The following is a 21,151-nucleotide window of genomic DNA, read 5'->3' as shown; positions in this document are numbered from 1 at the left end:
TGTTGCTGCTTTGTTGGGAATGATAATGTTCTACTTGAAGAGGGGAGAGGACGTAAGCCGGAAACACAGGAGTCAAAAGTTGAGAGTATTTTCCATGGGGGTTAGAGGAGAACATTGGGTACATTGAGATGTTTAAAATAATTTGCTAACATTTTCTAATAACTTTCATCAATATGCACCAATAAAATAGTTCATAAACATTTATAAGAATGTATAATAGCTTATTGATGACAGTGGTTATAAAGCCAATCATTGTGACTGCTTGTTGGATGCTGTGCCATAAACTGCTAATGTGTGGCTCTGGTTGAAACCTACCTATGTGTTTTGACTGAGATCTAGTCTAAAGGCAGGATGCTGTTCTCTCTGGTAAATGATTCCCCAGGTTAGTGGAAAAGTTGAGGTGAGTCAGTCCGTGCTGAAGGTCGGAGAGCATACAGTCCCTTAGGAGACAGATTGGACTGGGAGCTACCAATAATAACATCACCATGGAACCAGCACTGACTTCACTCTGAGTACATCTTAATAACCATCTTCTACACACAGACCGCCCTTAGTAACAGCATACTACAGAGCATCAGTCATAATAATGATCTTTGCTTCTGTACAGTTCCAGTCACATATTATGTGTTTCACAGATGTCAAAACAACCTTGATCCCGGGAAGTATGATTGGGACCTCTGTCCAAAGAGATCTAGGATGAACCTGATTCATTACTTGATCTCATTCTCTCTCGGAAATAACAATCAACTCCTTAAAGTCTCCCAGGTTTGGGACCAGACCTTTTCCTTAAAGTTACCCCGACAGCAGTTGAGGAATTTCTGCACCAACCCCAGATTCATAATGCCAGGCTTTTTTTCATGCAAATACCATTACCATATATGGAGAGTGCCGAGCAGAGCTGAACTCAGGAAATGGCTGGGTTTGATTCAGTACAACAGCCCCCCCCCATTCCACACTTTTACTCTGTTCTCCTTTTCCAACCTTGGATTTGACACAGAGCCCACCATGTGTTAAGAAGACCACTTTCTGGGTGCTGCACTCTACTACAGAACTGGATCTCTTTCCAGTAACAATCTGAGAATAAACTCTCTTCCATTCGATAAATATGATTATATTTTACTAGCCTAGATTATTGATGACTACAACATTATTATTTGATTGTTTGAATATTTGAAACATGAAAATATGACATTTGAAACAGCTTCAAATATGTCTTTCACAGTCTTGTCAACTGAAAAGATAAATTGAATAACTGTGTGATATCATATTACAAAGCAATAAAAAAGGCTAATGTGCAGCCCCCTCCCTCCCTCCCTCCCTCCCTCCCTCCCTCCCTCCCTCCCTCCCACAGCTGCCTTGCAGGCTGAGCTGTCCAGCATGTTGTGGTTTGGCCAACACCAAGCAAAGACTCAGGGCTGTCATCAACAGATTAAGATAGGGTTTGTTAATGAAGTGATGGTCTTCAGTGCAAACGGCAGGAGAGAGCCTCTTGGTCCTGACGAAGACAGAGGCTATTGGATGTCTACAGTAAACCTCACTAAGACACACACCCAGCTGCAGTGTCCAAAGCCGGTTTGCATGTACATGGGAAATGCCCCATAGCTAAACTCTACTAAAATGCTGGCATCTTGGTGGATATTGCTTGGGATGTGGCCAGGATCAGGCTACAAATGTATTTTGTTCATGCAAGGGTTTCACTCAGTGTTTGATAAGTGCAAACATGTGCTACCATGTAGCAGTTCAGCTGACCTGATTTCTGAAAGCAGCTCTGTTCTGAGTCAGGTTGCCCTCCCCAGAGAAGGATTATGATTTTATCAAATATTTTTGATTTCATTTAAACAGTTTTGAGATGCTTTGCACAGATGCACATATACTAAGTCTTACAGTATGAAATGCCATCATGCATTTTGTTGATAACCCCCCACTACCACAAACCGAGAATACTCTGTGATCCTCCACACCACCCACACTATATCTAGCATTGGAAGGCATGATGTCAGTTAGTACTTCCTGTCTCCATGACCCCGGGTCACAGCCAGGTCACACAGCCATGCATCAGCTATGACCTTTGCAATTGTAACATCCATCTTTGGTGCGTACTAATTGATTCTTGAAGACTATAACTTATAAATGCCTCATGAGCTTAGTTAAACTGTCATACCCCTTCAGAACCCAATATATCAGCTTGTTTTACTTCAATGTTTGTAAACAAAGTAAATGTAAACAAGCCCTATATAGCCTCAAAACATGGTTAAAACTATAATGTTGATATCATGGATGTCCTGGCATCCATAGCGTGGTCTATGAATTTGAGAGTGATTTCTCCAGCCCCATCTCTCAACGTTTTACCGAAACAGGGGAGCTTTGTTATTATTTCAACTCCGGATTGCCCCTTTAACTGACATAAACTAAATAGAACTAAATCAAGGCCAACACTAAGCAGTGCTTCCACCTGGACTCTATCACTGCTCTGGATCAACTGCTGAATCTGCACTTTTAAAAACCACTCATTTCAGAGCAGTGCCAGGAACAGAGTGCTGACAGAGAGTAAACCTTCCACAAGTCAAGAGGAGAAAACAAAGCAATCAAAGAGAGAGGTTGAAAAAGCCTGGATGATGATTGAGAATACTGTGGTGTCTCTAATATTAGAGACAGTAGTCTGAACAGTCTGAATCATCATCCAGGGTATTTCAAGATGAGAAAAGAGAAGTAACAATAAGCAGCAGTGTGGGGCTGTTGCCATGCACAGCTACTCCATGGGATGGGATATTCATTAGGGTCACAGAGCACCCTAGACAGCAGCCTCTTTCTCAGCTGGATCTGGACCCAGACTGGACCATGGGCACCATGGCAGCGCCTGCTGTCTAAGTGGCAGCAACACCCAAGGTACAGCCAACGGGGAGCCAGCTTCACCACTGCTCAGCACCATGCCAGTAGAGGAGACATCCATGCCAAGCCTAAGAACACTACCCAGACTTGGACTTATAGTTGTCTCGCGTCAATAAGTAAAAACATTTCTGACCCTGTCTGGGTCTCTTAGCCTGGCAGCCATAACTACCCATTAATGAAAATACCCAGAGCCCAATGCCAGTGGAAACAGTCCCCGCTACCAAAGCTCATGAAAATGTGACTTACACTGAATAGAGTCAATTCAGTGTTTGTCTGAGAGACATTAACACCTGTAAACATGCAGTTAGTTATTTTCAATGACAGCCTAGTGGGTTAACTGCATTGTTCAGGGGCAGAATGGCAGACTTTTACCTTGTCAGCTCGGGGATTCGATCTTGCAACCTGTCGGTTACTAGTCCAACGCTATAACCACTAGGCTACCTGCCGCCCCAGGTTTCGTCTATATCTATTAGGTATAAGTGGTAGACATGAGAATCCAGGCTGCAGTGCTTCTCATTCTGCTGTGCAGCTTACCCTGAAGTCACCTGCTTAGAAAAGATATACCAACATCAATAATGCAGAGAAAGCCACCACTACTCCTTAACTGTCTAAGTTCTTATACTGTTTATCTGGGCCAGGGCTGACGTACATGTTGAATAAGCGTTTACGTAAGACAAGGCCCTATTTTTCTAAGAGTTTGTTACATAATTGTACTAAATCAACTCTAGATGGTAGCTGAGGGTAGTGTGAACTGGAGAGAGCTGTAGCCTGCAGGGCAGGGCTAGGTAGGGTTGGGCAGGGCTAGGTAGGGCTGGATAGCTGGGTGCCTGTGTCCTCCCCAGGGAGAACAAACAGAGAGATAAGGAGAGGTGTAAGCTGAGATAGAGGAACCTCTCTTTTGAAACCTCTCCTCCTATGTACCTATCCATGGAAACTCATGTGAAATGTCATATCATGAGAATACATCTACAGTTTATAATTCCCCCTTAAATACATGACAATGTTTATGTTAAGATTCACTTCTAGACACACAAAAATAATAATTAAATGTAATAGCACATGCTATGTTATAGGGTGGAACTTAGGAAGACTAAAAAAAGCTAGATGTCGCCATGGGTAGGCCTACTCTTTTAAGAACAGCCACACAATTTTTCTTGCTGCTTGAATGCAAACAAACCATTTGCAGCGGGCTCTCATTCGTACCAATGATTTTCTGTGCCACACAGCGGCTGCTATTTATCCAGAGTCTCAGATTTCAGTCACACAGCTTCCAGCTAGGAGCCCTCAAATAGGAAGGGAATTCTTGCAAATGTCCAGCGACAATAATATAAATTATATATTTATGCAAAGACAATATCTCCCTGGTCTCAGTTTTTGTATGGCGGTTTGCTCTCTCTGTCAAAGAGAACCTTCCCTCCTTCTTTTTCAGCTTGCCATACATTACCGGGTAGATGAGTGCCACACATAGAATTCCCTGAACTAGACCTAAGTGGGTCCCATGTCACTGCTTAACATTGCTGTGGCAACAACATTCACTCCCTGTAAAATCAGGTAGACCTCAATTAACTCCTGTAAACATGGCTGATAATAAATGCCATTGTGTGAGGTGTGACACCTGTAGGGATACCCTCTCATTCCCAACAATTAATACCATACTGCAGAGTTCCCTAATAGGCAGCCCACGGGCCAAATTCAGCCCCTGGATGATTTTATTTGTCCCCGACCCAGTGTTCTCTTTGCAAAAAAAAAAAAAACCTTTTGTTGTTGGACATAAAATACTGTAAAATCACCAGGAAATCAGCTGAATGTCATTTAAATTTAGGAAATCTGTTCCCAAGTTTTCCTACACATAAATAGAGAGGCATATGTGATTTTATCCCAATATAATCAAGGTTTGAAATCTTTTTGTTTTTGTCAAATACCGTTTGGGATTCTTGCCGACCATCCACTCAAGGATAAATCAGCCCAGAGCTGAAAGTAATTGGGGACCCCTGCTATACGGTCATTCAATATCCCTTTACTGTGGAACACATCTGGGTGGTCTGACATTCATACTCATTCATAAGGGATAATGGTAGCACTCTCTAGGAGTCAGTATTGGAATAAAACGTCAAGCTACAACACTGCCAGTTAGCAACGTGTTTTTATAGTATAAATTACCACTCTAAATGATGTTTTCTCAAAAGAGAAAGAAAACCCCTATGACTGAAGGATTATACCAAATACTGCTTCTCAGCTGTGAAATCACCTGCTAGTCTGGAGCCAACCACTTCTCATAAATCCATTGCACCCTTCAATATCCACTGGGTATCTTGAAGATAGACCTTCAGAAATCAACTATAAATATTTCATGACATGGTAAAGACTCTATCCTCAGGGTCTAAGACACCTTCTGCATCAGTAAGAAGTTTGGTATCTCCTCTTGTGATGAGACTGTTGCCAGGAGGAGAGTCAATTGCCATAAACAGAAAACCCTCTGAATTAGTGAGGCTTTAGCCCAGTAGCAGTCATGGGTTATGGCCTGGACTAATTGGCCCATTTAAAACAGATATATGACAAAGGGCCTCCCAGGCCTTGACATGAGAACTCCTGAATGGGAGAAGGGGAAGAGGGAGCGCCACTCACTGGAAAACACATCAATGCAGCAGGAGTTGTTTTTAAAATGTGTACCAAAACTGTCTGGGTTCTGGGCACAGTACTACTGTGGCATAACATGGCTGAAATGAGCCCAGAGTGCCTCGAGTTACCTTGGGATAGGTCTGTGAAGGTCAGACACTGTTCATTTGTGTGGCTGGAGCAAAGAGAGGTGGATGTATATTCTCTAAGACACGTTGAGTGCTTTCATCGCCTGGAATTTTAATCACCGCAATGGAGAGTAAGAGAGATAACTTCGATAGTGACAGAACTGGAGGGATACAGGTGGTGGTGTGACACGTCAGACAGAAATGTGAAAGAGAACCTCGTCATAAGGGGTGTGGCTGGCTGGGTGTGTAGAAAAGCATGCCTTGTGCTTGTTCATGGTATAAATAGAATAATTACCCAGTTTATACATTGGATGTATGGGTCATTTTCCTCCTTTGGCTCCACCAAGTTCATTCCTCTGCTTATGAACCAGTCCTTTCAGAGGGGCGAACAGATGCCTGACATATCAATCAGTCCAACAGGGCAACAGCAGAGAACACATTAATTTCACTAAGAGGACACAGACACATACACCGGCTGTGTCAATAACATCAGTTGTGTGATAAGCTATCCGACAGAGGTGAACTTCTATACAAGTTAATATTTGTTTGTTGGGCCTTGCTGCCACTGTGTACATATACAGAGAGGAAGCCACACTAGGTGCCAACTGTACAGTAAGTCCACTACCAGAGCGCATAAATTACAGCGTGCCATAAAATTGCCCTGCCTAAACAAAGTTTGACAGATTCATACAAATATACAACAAACTTTAAGAGATATTAGCAGCCCACAAAAGGAAGCATAACCGAGAAGTTAATCAAAGCCAGACGTGTGGGAGCTTGATTAAACACTAGCAAGAACTAAAACTCTCTTTCTGCCATCTATTTTTGGACTGAATAAAAGATTGAACATTCACCATAGTTATACTCAAATTCAACTGGGTGCATGAAAAAAAAACAGGGATGTCCTAGGAACAGTAGAGCCAGATTGGGTGATTAATTATCCTAAATGATCATATTTGGCATGGCTCCCAGGAAGGTAGCATCAGAGAGATGAAGGGCTGTGTGTACTCCTGATGGCATAGAAAACAGGCAGACTAACGATGCTGGCTAGAGCACCTTACGCCAAGGCGCTCCGGGAAATGGGTGCTGGCTGACAACCAAGAGCAGCACAACTCCCATCTGAGCTGACGTTAAACACTCAGGAAGTCATCAACAACGGCCTCTCCCCAGAAAGCATTCCACCCTCCCCAAGTATGGCCGAATAACCTGGCTCACCCAACAGAACACTGGTAATAACCTGGCTCACCAAACAGAACACTGGTAATAACCTGGCTCACCCAACAGAACACTGGTAATAACCTGGCCTGCCCAACAGAACACTGGTAATAACCTGGCCTGCCCAACAGAACACTGGTAATAACCTGGCTCACCCAACAGAACACTGGTAATAACCTGGCTCACCCAACAGAACACTGGTAATAACCTGGCTCACCCAACAGAACACTGGTAACCTGGCTCACCCAACAGAACACTGGTAATAACCTGGCTCACCCAACAGAACATTGGTAATAACCTGGCCTACCCAACAGAACACTGGTAATAACCTGGCTCACCCAACAGAACACTGGTAATAACCTGGCTCACCAAACAGAACACTGGTAATAACCTGGCCTACCCAACAGAACACTGGTAATAACCTGGCCTACCCAACAGAACACTGGTAATAACCTGGCCTGCCCAACAGAACACTGGTAATAACCTGGCCTACCCAACAGAACACTGGTAATAACCTGGCCTGCCCAACAAAACACTGGTAATAACCTGGCCTACCCAACAGAACACTGATAATAACCTGGCCTGCCCAACAGAACACTGGTAATAACCTGGCCTACCCAACAGAACACTGGTAATAACCTGGCCTACCCAACAGAACACTGGTAATAACCTGGCCTGCCCAACAGAACACTGGTAATAACCTGGCCTACCCAACAGAACACTGATAATAACCTGGCCTACCCAACAGAACACTGGTAAACCTGGCTCACCCAACAGAACACTGGTAATAACCTGGCTCACCCAACAGAACATTGGTAATAACCTGGCCTACCCAACAGAACACTGGTAATAACCTGGCTCACCCAACAGAACACTGGTATAACCTGGCTCACCAAACAGAACACTGGTAATAACCTGGCCTACCCAACAGAACACTGGTAATAACCTGGCTCACCCAACAGAACACTGGTAATAACCTGGCCTACCCAACAGAACACTGGTAATAACTTGGCCTACCCAACAGAAAACTGGTAATAACCTGGCCTGCCCAACAGAACACTGGTAATAACCTGGCCTACCCAACAGAACACTGATAATAACCTGGCCTGCCCAACAGAACACTGGTAATAACCTGGCCTACCCAACAGAACACTGGTAATAACCTGGCCTACCCAACAGAACACTGGTAATAACCTGGCCTGCCCAACAGAACACTGGTAATAACCTGGCCTACCCAACAGAACACTGATAATAACCTGGCCTACCCAACAGAACACTGGTAATAACCTGGCCTACCCAACAGAACACTGGTAATAACCTGGCCTACCCAACAGAACACTGGTAATAACCTGGCCTACCCAACAGAACACTGGTAATAACCTGGCCTGCCCAACAGAACACTGGTAATAACCTGGCCTACCCAACAGAACACTGGTAATAACTTGGCCTGCCCAACAGAACACTGGTAATAACCTGGCCTACCCAACAGAACACTGGCACAGACCTTTACTTTACACACCCATCCATTTACAGTCTGTCTGGGTCTGGGTATGAGGCTGCTGTCTGTCACTGTATTTCCACACAGCATGCCCAGAGAGATCAAAATAAAATACTTATTTTGGAATACTTAGTTTTGTCACTGACTTACTTTGTGTCTGAACAGTCCAAGCAGCTGAGCAGCTCTAAAAAATGAAATGGAAGAGAGCTCAAACTCAGTCACTGCTACACACACACACACACATTGGGAAATTATCTCAAATACAGCTTCATGACTTACTGTTCTGAATATACACAAATGAATCCAATGACAAACATTTACATTCCACAAAGATAACCTTAATTGAATCACAATCAGCTTCACTGTCACAAAGCAAATGTTCACACACCAGATTCCACTGCAATACTTGATACATTTCTCATATAAAATCATATTTCAAAGGGTTTGTGCAGTAAAAATGTGAGAAGAATAAAAAATTATAGATGTTGCAGTAGGCTGTTTGTAGTCCTCTCCAGCTTTGAAGGGAACAATATAGCACAGTTTCAATTATTTCCAGCTGACATTCTCTAGATTCTCTGACATTAATCTTATATTTTGTTGGTCACTATAGAATTGCTAATGGATTGCAGAGCTACATCACACCCTTTCATTGAGGGTTACAGTTGATGTTTGGTTCAGTGATATGTACAGTTAATCCCATCCATCCATACATACAGTACTAGTAAAAAGCTTGGACACACCTACTCATTCAAAGGTTTTTCTTTATTTTTACTATATTCTACATTGTAGAATAATAGTGAAGACATGAAAACTATGAAATAACACATGGAATCATGTCGTAACCAAAAGTTTTAAACAAATCTAAATATATTTTATATTTTAAAATCTTCAAATTAGCCATCCTTTTCCTTGATGACAGCTTTGCACACTCTTGGCATTCTCTCAAGCAGCTTCATGAGGAATGCTTTTCCAACTGTCTTGAAGGAGTTCTCACATATGCTGAGCACTTGTTGGCTGCTTTTCCTTCACTCTGCGGTACAACTCATCCCAAACTATCTCAATTGGTGATTGTGGAGGCCAGGTTCTCTGATGCAGCGCTCTATCACTCTCCTTCTTGGTCAAATAGCCCTTACACCACCTGGAGGTGTGTTTGGGGTAATTGTCCTGTTGAAAAACAAATGATAATGGGACTAAGCGCAAACCAGATGGGATGGCATATTGCTGCAGAATGCTGTGGTAGCCATGCTGAGTAAGTGTGCCTTGAATTCTAAATAAATCACAGACAGTGTCACCAGCAAATCACCCCCACACCATCACACCTCCTCCTCCATGCTTCATGGTGGAAACCACACATGCAGAGATCATCCGTGCATCTACTCTGCGTCTCACAAAGACACAGCGATTGGGGGGGGGGCAATGTAAATTGTCCGGTGGTGATTTTTATGAATTGTTCAGCAGTCTAATGGCTTGGGGGTAGAAGCTGTTGAGAAGCCTTTTGGTCCGAGACTTGGCGCTCCAGTACCGCTTGCCATGCGGTAGCATAGAAAACAGTCTATGACTGGAGTCTCTGACAATGTTATGGGCTTTCCTCTGACACCGCCTATTACATAGGTCCTGGATGGCAGGAAGCTTGGCCCCAGTGATGTACTGAGCCGTACACACTACCTTCTGTAGCACCTTACGTTCAGATGTCGAGCAGTTGCCATAACAGGCGGTGATGCAACCAGTCAGGATGCTCTCGATGGTGCAGCTGTAGAATATTTTTAAGATCTGGGGACCCATGCCAAATCTTTTCAGTCTCCTGAGGGGGAAAAGGTTTTATCGTGCCCTCTTCACAATTGTCTTGGTATGTTTGGACCATGATAGTTTGTTGGTGATGTAGACACCAAGGAACTTGAAACTCTCGACTCGCTCCACTATGGAGCTATGTTAATGGGGGCCTGTTCGGCCTGCCTTTTCCTCTAGTCCACGATCAGCTCCTTTGTCTTGCTCACATTCAGGGAGAGGTTGTTGTCCTGGCACCACACTGTTAGTTCTCTGACCTCCCTATAGACCGACTCATCGTTGTTGCCGATCAGGCCTACCACTGTTGTGTCGTCAGCAAACTTAATGATGGCATTGGAGTCGTGTTTGGCCACACAGTTGAGGGGGAACAGGGAATACAGGAGGGGACTAAGTACACACCATTGAGGGGCCCCAGTGTTAAGGATCAGCGTGGCAGACGTATTGTTGCCTACTCTTACCACCTGGGGGCGGCCAGTCAGGAAGTCCAGGATCCAGTTGCAGAGGAAGGTGTTTAGTCCCAGAGTTCTTAGCTTAGTGATAAGCTTTGTGGGCACTATGGTGTTGAACGCTGAGCTGTAGTCGATGAACAGCATTCTCACATAGGTGTTCCCTTTGTCCAGGTGAGAAAGGGCGGTTGGAGTGTGATTGAGATTGCGTCATCTGTGGGTCTGTTGGGGCGGTATGCAAATTGGAGTGGGTCTAGGGTGTCTGGGAGGATGCTGTTGATGTGAGCCATGACCAGCCTTTCAAAGCACTTAAAGGCTACCCACGTGAGTGCCAAGGGGTGGTAATGATTTAGGCAGGTTACCTTCACTTCCTTGGGCACAGGGACTATGGTGGTCTGCTCGAAACATGTAGGTATTACAGACAGGGTCAGGGAGAGGTTGAAAATGTCAGTGAAGACACTTGACAGTTGGTCCGCACATGCTTTGAGTACACGTCCTAGTAATCCGTCTGGCAGGCGGCTTTGTGAATGTTGGCCTAGTTAAAGGTTTTGTTCACATCGGCTACCAAGAGCGTTATCACACAGTCATCATACAGTCATCCAGAACAGCTGGTGCTCTCATGCATGCTTCAGTGTCGCTTGCCTCAAAGCAAGCATAAAAGGCATTTAGCTCATCTGGTAGGCTCGCGTCACTGGGCAGCTCGTGTCTGGGATTCCCTTTGTAGTCCGTAATAGTTTTCAAGTCCTGTAACATCCGACGAGAGTCAGAGCCGGTGTAGTAATATTCAATCTTAATCCTGTATTGACACTTAGCAGGATATAGCAGGATAGCAGGCATAGCAGGCATAGCAGGATTTCTTATAAGCATCCATATTAGTCTCCCGCTCCTTGAAAGCGGCAGCTTTAGCCTTTAGCTCGATGTGGCTGTTGCCTGTAATCATGGCTTCTGGTTGGGATATGTACGTACTGTCATTGTGGGGACGACATCATCGATGCACTTATTGATTGAGCCAATGACTGAGGTGGTGTATTCCTCAATGCCATTGGATGAATCCCGGAACATATTCCAGTCCGTGCTAGCAAAACAGTCCTGTCGTGTAGCATCCGCGTCATCTGACCACTTGATCGAGTCACTGGTACTTCCTGCTTTAATTTTTGCTTGTAAGCAGGAATCAGGAGGATATAATTATGGTCAGATTTGCCAAATGGACGGTGGGGGAGAGTTTTGTATGCATCTCTGTGTGTGGAGTAAAGGTGGTCTAGGATTTTTTTCCCCCTGGTTGCACATGTGACATGCTGGTAAAAATTTGGTAAAACTAATTTAAGTTTGCCTGCATTAAAGTCCCCAGCCAATTGGAGCGCTGCTTCTGGGTGAGCATGTTCTTCTTTGCTTATGGTTGGTTGAGAGCGGTCTTAGTGCCAGCTTCGCTTTGTGGTGGTAAATAGACGGCTACAAATAATACAGATGAGAACTCTTGGTAGATAGTGTGGTCAACAACTTATCATAAGGTACTCTACCTCAGGCGAGCAATACCTCGAGACTTCTTTAATATTAGACATTACACACCAGTTGTTATTGACAAAAAGACACACACCCCCACCACTCGTCTTACCAGAGGTAACGTCTCTGTTCTGACGGTGCATGGAAAATCCCACCAGCTCTATATTGTCCGTTTCTTCGTTCAACCACGTCTCGGTGAAACATAAGATGTTACAGTTTTTAATGTCCCGTTGGTAGGATAATCTTAATAATAGGTCATCAATTTTATTTTCTAATGATTGCACGTTAGCAAGGAGAATGGAAGGCATTGAGAGTTTACTCGGTCACCTCTGGCTTCTCCGAAGGATCCCCGATCTGCGTCCCCTTTTCCGGCATCTATTCTTCACGCAAAAGACATGGATCTGGGCCTTTTCCAGTGAACGCAGGATATCCTTCTCGTCGGACTCGTTAAAAAAAAAGTTTCTTACAGTTCGTGTTGAGTAATCGCTTTTCTGATGTCCAAAAGTTATTTTCGGTCGTAAGAGACGGTAGCAGCAACATTATGTACACAATAAATTTAAAAAATAACAAAACGCAACAAAAAAAAACTGGTTGGTTTGGAGAATGTAAAACGTCAGCCATGTTCGCCATCTTACATTGTACATGATTCCATATGTGTTATTTCATAGTTTTGATGTCTTTTGATGTATTATTATTCAATGTAGGAAACAGTAAAAATAAAGAACTTTTGACTGGTCGTGTAGCTAATGAGATTATGATTACTGGCACAATACAGTGAGAAATTGTGTGGCACAATAGTATGCTAATTGATGATTATAGGAAAGCCATAATGAGTCATTAGACTTAATCTGAGAAGTGACGCAGGGTGAAAACAATGGTGACCTAGGGCACGGTGACAGACTGAGAAGGGTTGATAAAGTCTCCATAGGGCAGTACTGGAGCCCAAACACTGAATCAGAGGCCTATGATCTTTTGACATAATGCGACAATGGGAAGGAAACAAGCTGAACAGATAGAGTGTAACGTCTCTCGTCGGAATGAGGATCGGACCAAAATGCAGCGTGGTAAGTGTTCATGATTTTTATTGATCAAACCACTCGAACAAAATAACAGTGAAAAAACGAACAGTTCTGTAAGGCAAATAAACTGTACAGAAAACAACTACCCACAAAACACAGGTGGGAAAAAGGCTGCCTAAGTATGATTCCCAATCAGAGACAACGATAGACAGCTGCCTCTGAGAACCACACTCGGTCAAAAACAAAGAAATAGAAAACGTAGAAATAAAGAAACTAGAATGCATACCCTAGTCACACCCTGGCCTAACCGAAATAGAGAATAAAAGCCTCTCTATGGCCAGGGCGTGACATAAAGGGAACTCAGCTCTTGGCAGAGCGTGACATTTTTCCATCTCAACAGCTGTCCTAACGGGTGAGAAAACACATGCAAATAGAAGCTTTAGATAGGACTTTTATTACTTATTTGTTGCTGAACAGAGTTTCACCTCCTTAGTGTGGGAGACTGTAGACAGTGGATATATGTTGAAAATTACAAAAAAGGTGCACTTGACTCTCACTGTGATGCTACTTGTTTATTATTTAGCAATAAGTCCCGGGGGGGTGTTGTATATGGCCAAAATACCACAGCTAAGGGCTGTTCTTACACACTAAGCAACGCGGAGTGCCTGGATACAGCCCTTAGCCGTGGTTTATTGGCCATATATCACAAAGCCCCAAGGTGCCTTAGTGCTATTAGAAATTGGTTACCAACTTAAATAGAGCAGTAAATGATTATATATATATTCTTAAATACCTGAAGTATAGGGCCTAATATACCACATCTGTCAGCCAATCAGCATTCAGGACTCGAACCACTCAGTTTATAATAATAATTTTTACAGTTATGCACCAGTAACACTAAAGTGACATAAACAGTGACATGCGACTGATGATTAATCTGTGCACCCAGGAAAGAGATTGATAGACCTGGGAGATGAGCTATCCTTTTACTGGAACGCAGGCATCACCCATGGAATTCAGGGCATGTTTGTCTGTATGCTAGTGAGCTTCAGCTCAGATCCACAGACAAGACAGAAAATATCCAGAGGCAGACAGAAGACTCCAGCTGTGCCCAATGGGGCTGATATCATGGTAACTACATTTGGAAAATATGAAAATGAGTGACAAATGTTGTGAAATCTTTGTCTCACAGCATGAAATTGCATAAAATACGTCAAACCTATATACTTCTAGGAAAAACATGAGTTTCCATTTACTACACATGGCACCTCTATAAAACATAGCAGCTGTTTAATTGTTGGCCAGACTAGAACAGGTGGGTGTTGTCTGTGAGAGAAGATATCACATCAGCCTAGAAGTCTGATCAAAAGTGGCCTCTACTACATGGGACCAAAGAGCAGCCTGTCACAGTCCTCCCCATCCCTCACTGGGGTAATGGGAGACATTCGCTGTGAGAACAGACTGTGCTCTCAATTGGGCTGCAGCCCCAGTGAGGGTAGAGGCCTGCTGGGCTCCCAGTCCTGTGGGTAGTGGTGCGAGAGCCAGGCTCACTAACAGTGATGCTGTACCAATGGCTGGGCAGCAGGAAACCTGGGCAAGCCAGAAGAGAAGAGGGGAGCTGACAGTGAGCTAGCCGGGACACACAGACCCAGATCACTTTACAGAGGGGAAGATGCAGCTGGCTGTTCCTCACCTGACCACCACATTCACAGCTGTCCCAGGTTGCTGAGGGATGTGTTTCAGATTTCAAAGAATATCAAAGGCCTGCCTTATCACTGTGCCATCACTGAAAGGGCTGAAGAAAGCAGAAAATAAATACAAATATTTATGGAAATGTTTGTTAAACAAAGGTGAGGCAGAAAATGGGTATACAATTGGATCTAAAAAGGAGAATCATCTATATTTTTGCTTTCTCCAAAACCACTAGACTGACAGGCAACCCTACATTATAAAGGCATCAATGGCCACAGTTAGCAGGTGCTATTAGTTTGCACAAAGGGAACATTTACTTGTCAGTAAAGAACAATGGGGTTTGGTTTGGAGAACAAACTGCCACCATGATCAACTACTGAGTAATACTAAGTAAGTGCCAAACAGAGGAAGTTGCTGTGGCACCATGAATGGACACCATGAAGTGGTATCCTCTAATGTGATGCACTTTAAAAGACATGGCAGGATGTGGCATCACATCAGACAGCATATCTGTTTGAAGACAGAAAGGTCAACATCAGCTCTTCATAAAATCAATGAAAATGTTAAACATTAAATAAAAAGTTAAATTAAAGGAATGCTCATTTTATGTTTAATTTGTCCTTTTAACTTTTCATTTTGCACAAACAAACCACAAGGGGTTACAACTAATAAGTAATTATTCTTCAGGGGGGCTTCTGTGAGAACATTATCAGAATAGTATAGCCCAGACCAGTGTTTAACACCCATAAATAAATCTGATTCTGCCATCTGTTCTGGAAGTCAGTGAGTCGGAACTTAGAACCTGTGTGATGGCTTACAGAACGCCACGAACATGAAGATGGAGCTTTGTAACAAAGACCAATATGTGTGGGATTGATAAAGAGGAGAGTGTAGGTTTACTGGACCTCTGTGAAAAATGTAACAAGTTCCCTAGTTCTACAGAAGGGGTGTTCGCCATGTTCTAGAGAAGGTCTCAAATTCCTGCAAAAAAATATTTTTAGCAATGCAGGGTGGAAAATGGAGCGCAGGCTTTGAAATGGAGCGATGTTACTGAGCATTCACCTCCCTGCAGGAAAAGCTGATAAAAACCATATGCTGTCATACTGACCTAGTATTCAGCATCTGGCAGTGGGGCCTATGAGTGATGCTACCGTCTGGTGCTCCAGACAGTCAGAGTGACAGACTGCTTCTCTCCACACAAGCCAAATATTAGAGTTCGCTCAATGTGGCCCCAAAAAGCCTTTCAAAAAGGAAGAGTTTTGCACTGAGTAACTGCATTGTGTTTCGCATTGGTGCATTCATTCTTTATCTCTGACATCAGGCTAAAGAGAGGAGCATATCTGGGGAAGGTTTGTTATTTGACAGAAAGTCTGTTTTTGACGAGCCAGGTTCTGACACATCCAGATGACGTGCTATGATCTTGTTCGCAAAACAGCAACCTACTTTTGGAGAAAACCTGGAAAAACAATTGCTCCTTTCATGTCCAATTTTTCCAGTGGTGCAAAATGTTAAGATGCAAGACGTATTAAATGTTTTCCACCTGGGTCATTGAATGGATACATTCAGTTGTGTACAAATGTTTGATATTGTTTTGAACTTAACCTAACCATTCTCTGCTTACTGAATATTATGCTCAATAAATCTGTCACTGATGAAAGGATCTGCATATACAGCACATATGTTCTACTGTCATTAAAGCTACCTCACCAGAAGGAAACCAGTCCATTTCCTTCTGGTCATTCAGCATGCAATTCAGTACCCATGCCAGGGAACCGCCCACAAGCGCTAACCTAAATAGGAATATCTCCAACTTCAGCAGAACCAGTGGAATATCAAAGGCCTGCATTATTCTGCAGTGAACCCACTGCAGAATACTACCTCTGAAGTGAGTCAGATTGTGCCTCAAGGCTAAAAGTTGTCTAATGCTGGCTCATCTAGATGTTGTGTGCACAGCATGCTGAATCTATCTATCCTCATATCTGGGTTTGTTCATTGGAATCTACTACAGAAGGAGAAAGAATGTTTTTAAAACCACTATGATCCTACAGAGAGGTAGTCGTCCAGTCATCAAGCAATGTAAATGCATGCATTTTATGGTACCTCATATGGGAGGACAATGGGTAAATCCATTTGAATTCAATCAATTTTGACAGCAACCCTTTTGATTTGAACTAAATCTTCCATACATATTTGCCCATTGAAGAAGTGGTCAGAAAGTGATGAAGGGTGCATCCAGAGATAAAGGTGCTCAAAGTTGAGCTTTTTTGCATACCCCACCATACCATGAGATATCCATGTCTTCATCACTGGAGAAGATAAACGGTTGATTGAATTTAAAAGCTTGCAAACAGTTGTCAAACAGTTTTATCATAAAAATAAATAAAAAATGTAACCTTAAACATTAATGATCTAATATCGAATACACTAAAAAAATATATATATTTGGATGTTGTACCCAATTTGACATAATTTGAGGTTTTTGTGTTGTGCCCGCCATCGGTTGAGACACACAACATGCTCTTGAATACAGGGTGGGTGTCATATTTTGCCTGATAAATGTACTAAAATGGGAATACCATTTGAAAATCTAATTTTTTAATTGTTCCACAAAAATGGTTGGAGGTCCACAAATCAGACAACGTTAACTTGAATGGGAATAACCTGTTTTAAATTATACTGTCAATAATCCTCCATAGGAAACCTATTCAAGTTTGAAATCATAGAAATATAGATAATAGAACAGACATGACCATTTAAATTGACACTGGACGGTGGGTGGACCGGAGGTCCTCTTTGTGGTAGTAATTAGAATTTACAATTTAAATTTAAATTTAAATTTCAACAGTGTATCAGTTAAATTGCAGTGGTCTGAAGGGATAGGACTGATATTTCCATGATTGAAATGACACCCACTCTGTACTCAAGAGCATGTTGTGTCTCAACCGATGGCGGACATAGCACAAAAACCTCAGATGATGTAAAGTAGAGGCTAAGAAACTATCAAATAGTTTCACAACCCAGTTTGTAAGCTTTTAAATTATATCAAACTCAACCATTTATCTTTTCCAGTAATGAAGACAATGTCTCATGGTATGGTGGGGTATGCAAAATGGTCAAAGCTGAGCATTTTTTTCCTGAATGTTTTGGCATTCAGGTGCAAAAAGTCGCTTTCTGAGCACTTCTTCCATGGGCGAACATGTATGGAAAGTTTTGTTTAAATCAAAAGGGATGCTCAAAAAGTTATTAAATTCATATGGATTTACCCCAATGGAAGCTCAAGTAAAATAGTTCAGTTAAATCTCCTATAATCATACCTCATTGTCCTGATATAACATGAAAAATACTTTATGTTCTCAGTTTGACTTTTAGCTAAGTTATAGAGCTCAGTTATGTGCTACTGAGTATATATTACGTAAAGGTTCGTTCCTTGGATTCCCTTGTGGGGAACCAGATCTACAGGATCCATACACTGTGCACTGGGAGCAGAGCAGTGAGACTGCATAACAGGGTTGACCTGTTCTAGAGAGACAATATATGGACATAGGGCAGGGTTGGTAATGTCAGAATACACACAGTGTACAAAATATTAGGAACACCTTCCTAATATTGAGTTGCCCCCACTTTTGCTCTCAGAACAGTCTCAATTCGCCAGGGCATAGACATCACAAGATGTCAAAAGCATTCGATGCTGGCCCATGTTAACTCCAATGCTCCCCACAGTTGTGTCAAGTTGGCTGGATGTCCTTTGGGTGGTGGACAATTCTTGATACACAAGGAAAATTGTTGAGCGTGAAAAACCCAGCAGCACGGCACCTGGCACCTACTACCATACCAGCTTCAAAGGCTTGTCTTGCCCATTCACCCTCTGAATGACACATGTACACAATCCATGTCTCAGTTGTCTCATGGCTTAAAAATCCTTCTTTTAACCCGTTTCCTTCCCTTCATCTACACTGATTGAAGTGGATTTAACAAGTGACATCAATAAGGGATCATAGCTTTCACCTGGTCAGTCTATGTCATGGAAAGAGCTGGTATTACTAAATGTTTTGTACAGTAAGTGTACAGTACATTACAAGTCAAGTAACGTCATTCAGTGAATTTGGGCAATTGAAGCGGAATAAATTATACAAAATGTGAAAAAAATATAATTTAATTAAATCAAACAAAATAAAATATACATTATTGATTGGACCCAACCTCTTCCTTTAAAGAGAATGTAATACTGCAGTTGACCTGTTGGATTCAATAAACAGTATTTTAGCGGATATCCATATTGGGATATCTGCCACAATGGCAATGGTCTCATGAACTGTGGTCTAAACACAAAGGAAGAGGCCATGCAACAGGGACAACTTTCTGCATAACTCTCATCGGTATGCTTAAGCTGCTGGGATGACATTCAGTAAGCAGGAGAAACCAGTCTCCATGTGGATAACACACACGCTGCTCTCTGTCTCCTCTTCCATGACCAACCTGTATTATTCAAAGTAGGGCCGTACCTCACGAACCAACACTATACCTAGGAAGTGGGAGCTGCATGTCTGTAAATATAGGTGGTTGCTATAGTGACAGTATCTGCAAGCCACTTTTCTTTACACCCCCCTCCTCCCCTACAGATGTATAATTATATGGTAAGTGAGATGAAAGTTGCTGAGTAGACAACAATTAAAAAGGATATGTGGCATATATTATATGTTTTTTTCTCAATTATGCCATATTGACTTAGTTGTGAGCAGTGTGACCCACCTGTATCACAGAGAGTAAACAAACAAGTTTAACAACGAACAGGGCAGACTGTTTCCAACTGGGCCCTCTAGATCTCAAGAGATCCATGATCCAGTTATCTTTAGCATGTCTCACTGAGGCTTTGGTATCCGATACACACTGTTGACCAAAACATTTTATTGGTTCAATGTTTAATGGTTTACTATATCTCTCGTCCACATACAAAATCCTGCTCAGTTAGAGAGGGAGGGTGAGAGAGAGAGAAATTTTATCATAAACATATGGTAGGTAGGCTACTCCTCAAATAGGAGAGGGAAAATAATGGATTGGATTGTTGTTGCATTCTTATCAACATTTCATACAACCTGCTAGATTGGATTGATGACATAAAGGAGACTAGAATAAGCATTTAGTCCATGTTGTTGTTTGAATTTAACTTTACACTGTAGCAAAACAAAAACTAGCATGATTGCAATTCCTGTCTACTTAAAAATATATAATTCCGTGAAGTAGGCACTCATACATGCAGCTATGTTATTATTCTCTATGGCAATTAAAAACATAATGGCTATTGGTTACAATAATAGGCAACTTCACAACAGCCTCTAAAAATCACCCTTGCAGCCCCTCAGTAGGCTATGACACATGACAACATGACCTTGTTGAACGACCAGCCAAGTTAAACTAAACATTTCTCCAAATAGTCTGGTGACAATATACAGGATGCAATATCGACCTTTTTTTCACAATTCATTAAAATGATATGGTCATTAAGCTAAAACATAAGATTATATTTCATACAATTACATTGTCCCCTTGTATTGACAGTATAGATACTGTGCAATAGGAATATGCTGTTCTTGAGATTTATAACAATGTTATGACATGTGATGGAAATTTAACGTCATAGTGTCACGAATCCATTAGATCTCTGAATATTTAAGAATCTATAAGAATTGTCACATCCCTTTCAACAATATACATTATCGTGTTTCTTCATAGTCATATGACATGATTATCCAAAAAAACTGTCTGTAACAGATAAGTTATCTTACCATTTTCTCTCCTTCCCCAGACAGTAACAATGTATCCTTGTATTCCGTACTGAACAGGGGCTGTCTGAGTAGTCGTCTAGTACTAAAAACTGTACAACGTTGTTGTTTTTGCAGTAAGACAAATTCTAAATAAACAATAGGATCCCAGATGCCTTCCAAGCAGGAACGCACGGATTCTCCTCAGGACCTAGTTGCTCTGTCCATACTGTGGCTATTGTCTAAAAGTGAATCCGCACAGGAACTAAACTCAGGCTCCGAATGCTGCAGTATGTTTGAGCGGTGAAGTTAAACTTCGAGGCCGTTGACTGAGCAGCCTAACCAAACAATCCATAAATGGAAAATTCGTCTTTTGCCCTCAGCCAATAGGAGCGGGATCTGGACGCGTCACTCCAGAGGGAATCCCACCAGATGATTTTGGGCTCGTTGGAGAACGCATGTGCTGTGGGTAGAAAGTGTCGTGCAATCAAATCAGACAAATAAGAGCTTTGAATTTGATAATAATTTATTCTGAAAGAGGACCATATTGTACAAGCATTATACACGTTATGATTCTTTTAGATCACTCCTGGGATAGCTTTTA

General features: G+C 42.3%; 1 protein-coding gene across 2 annotated transcripts in view; it reads right to left on the bottom strand.

Annotated features, from left to right (window-relative positions):
* LOC118393870 (unconventional myosin-Ie-like) overlaps positions 1-20,876 on the bottom strand; it is a 53,323-nt gene extending 32,447 nt beyond the window's left edge. For both annotated transcript variants that reach the window (XM_052462277.1, XM_052462278.1), the window contains exon 1: positions 20,572-20,876. In XM_052462277.1, the coding sequence (XP_052318237.1) occupies positions 20,572-20,574 (3 nt within the window). In that variant the 5' untranslated portion in view covers positions 20,575-20,876. The remainder of the gene's footprint in view (positions 1-20,571) is intronic.
* Positions 20,877-21,151: the final 275 nt, after the last annotated feature.

Source organism: Oncorhynchus keta, chromosome 14, assembly GCF_023373465.1.
Source record: "Oncorhynchus keta strain PuntledgeMale-10-30-2019 chromosome 14, Oket_V2, whole genome shotgun sequence".
NCBI lineage: Eukaryota > Metazoa > Chordata > Actinopteri > Salmoniformes > Salmonidae > Oncorhynchus > Oncorhynchus keta.
This window is presented reverse-complemented; position numbering and strand designations above follow the sequence as displayed.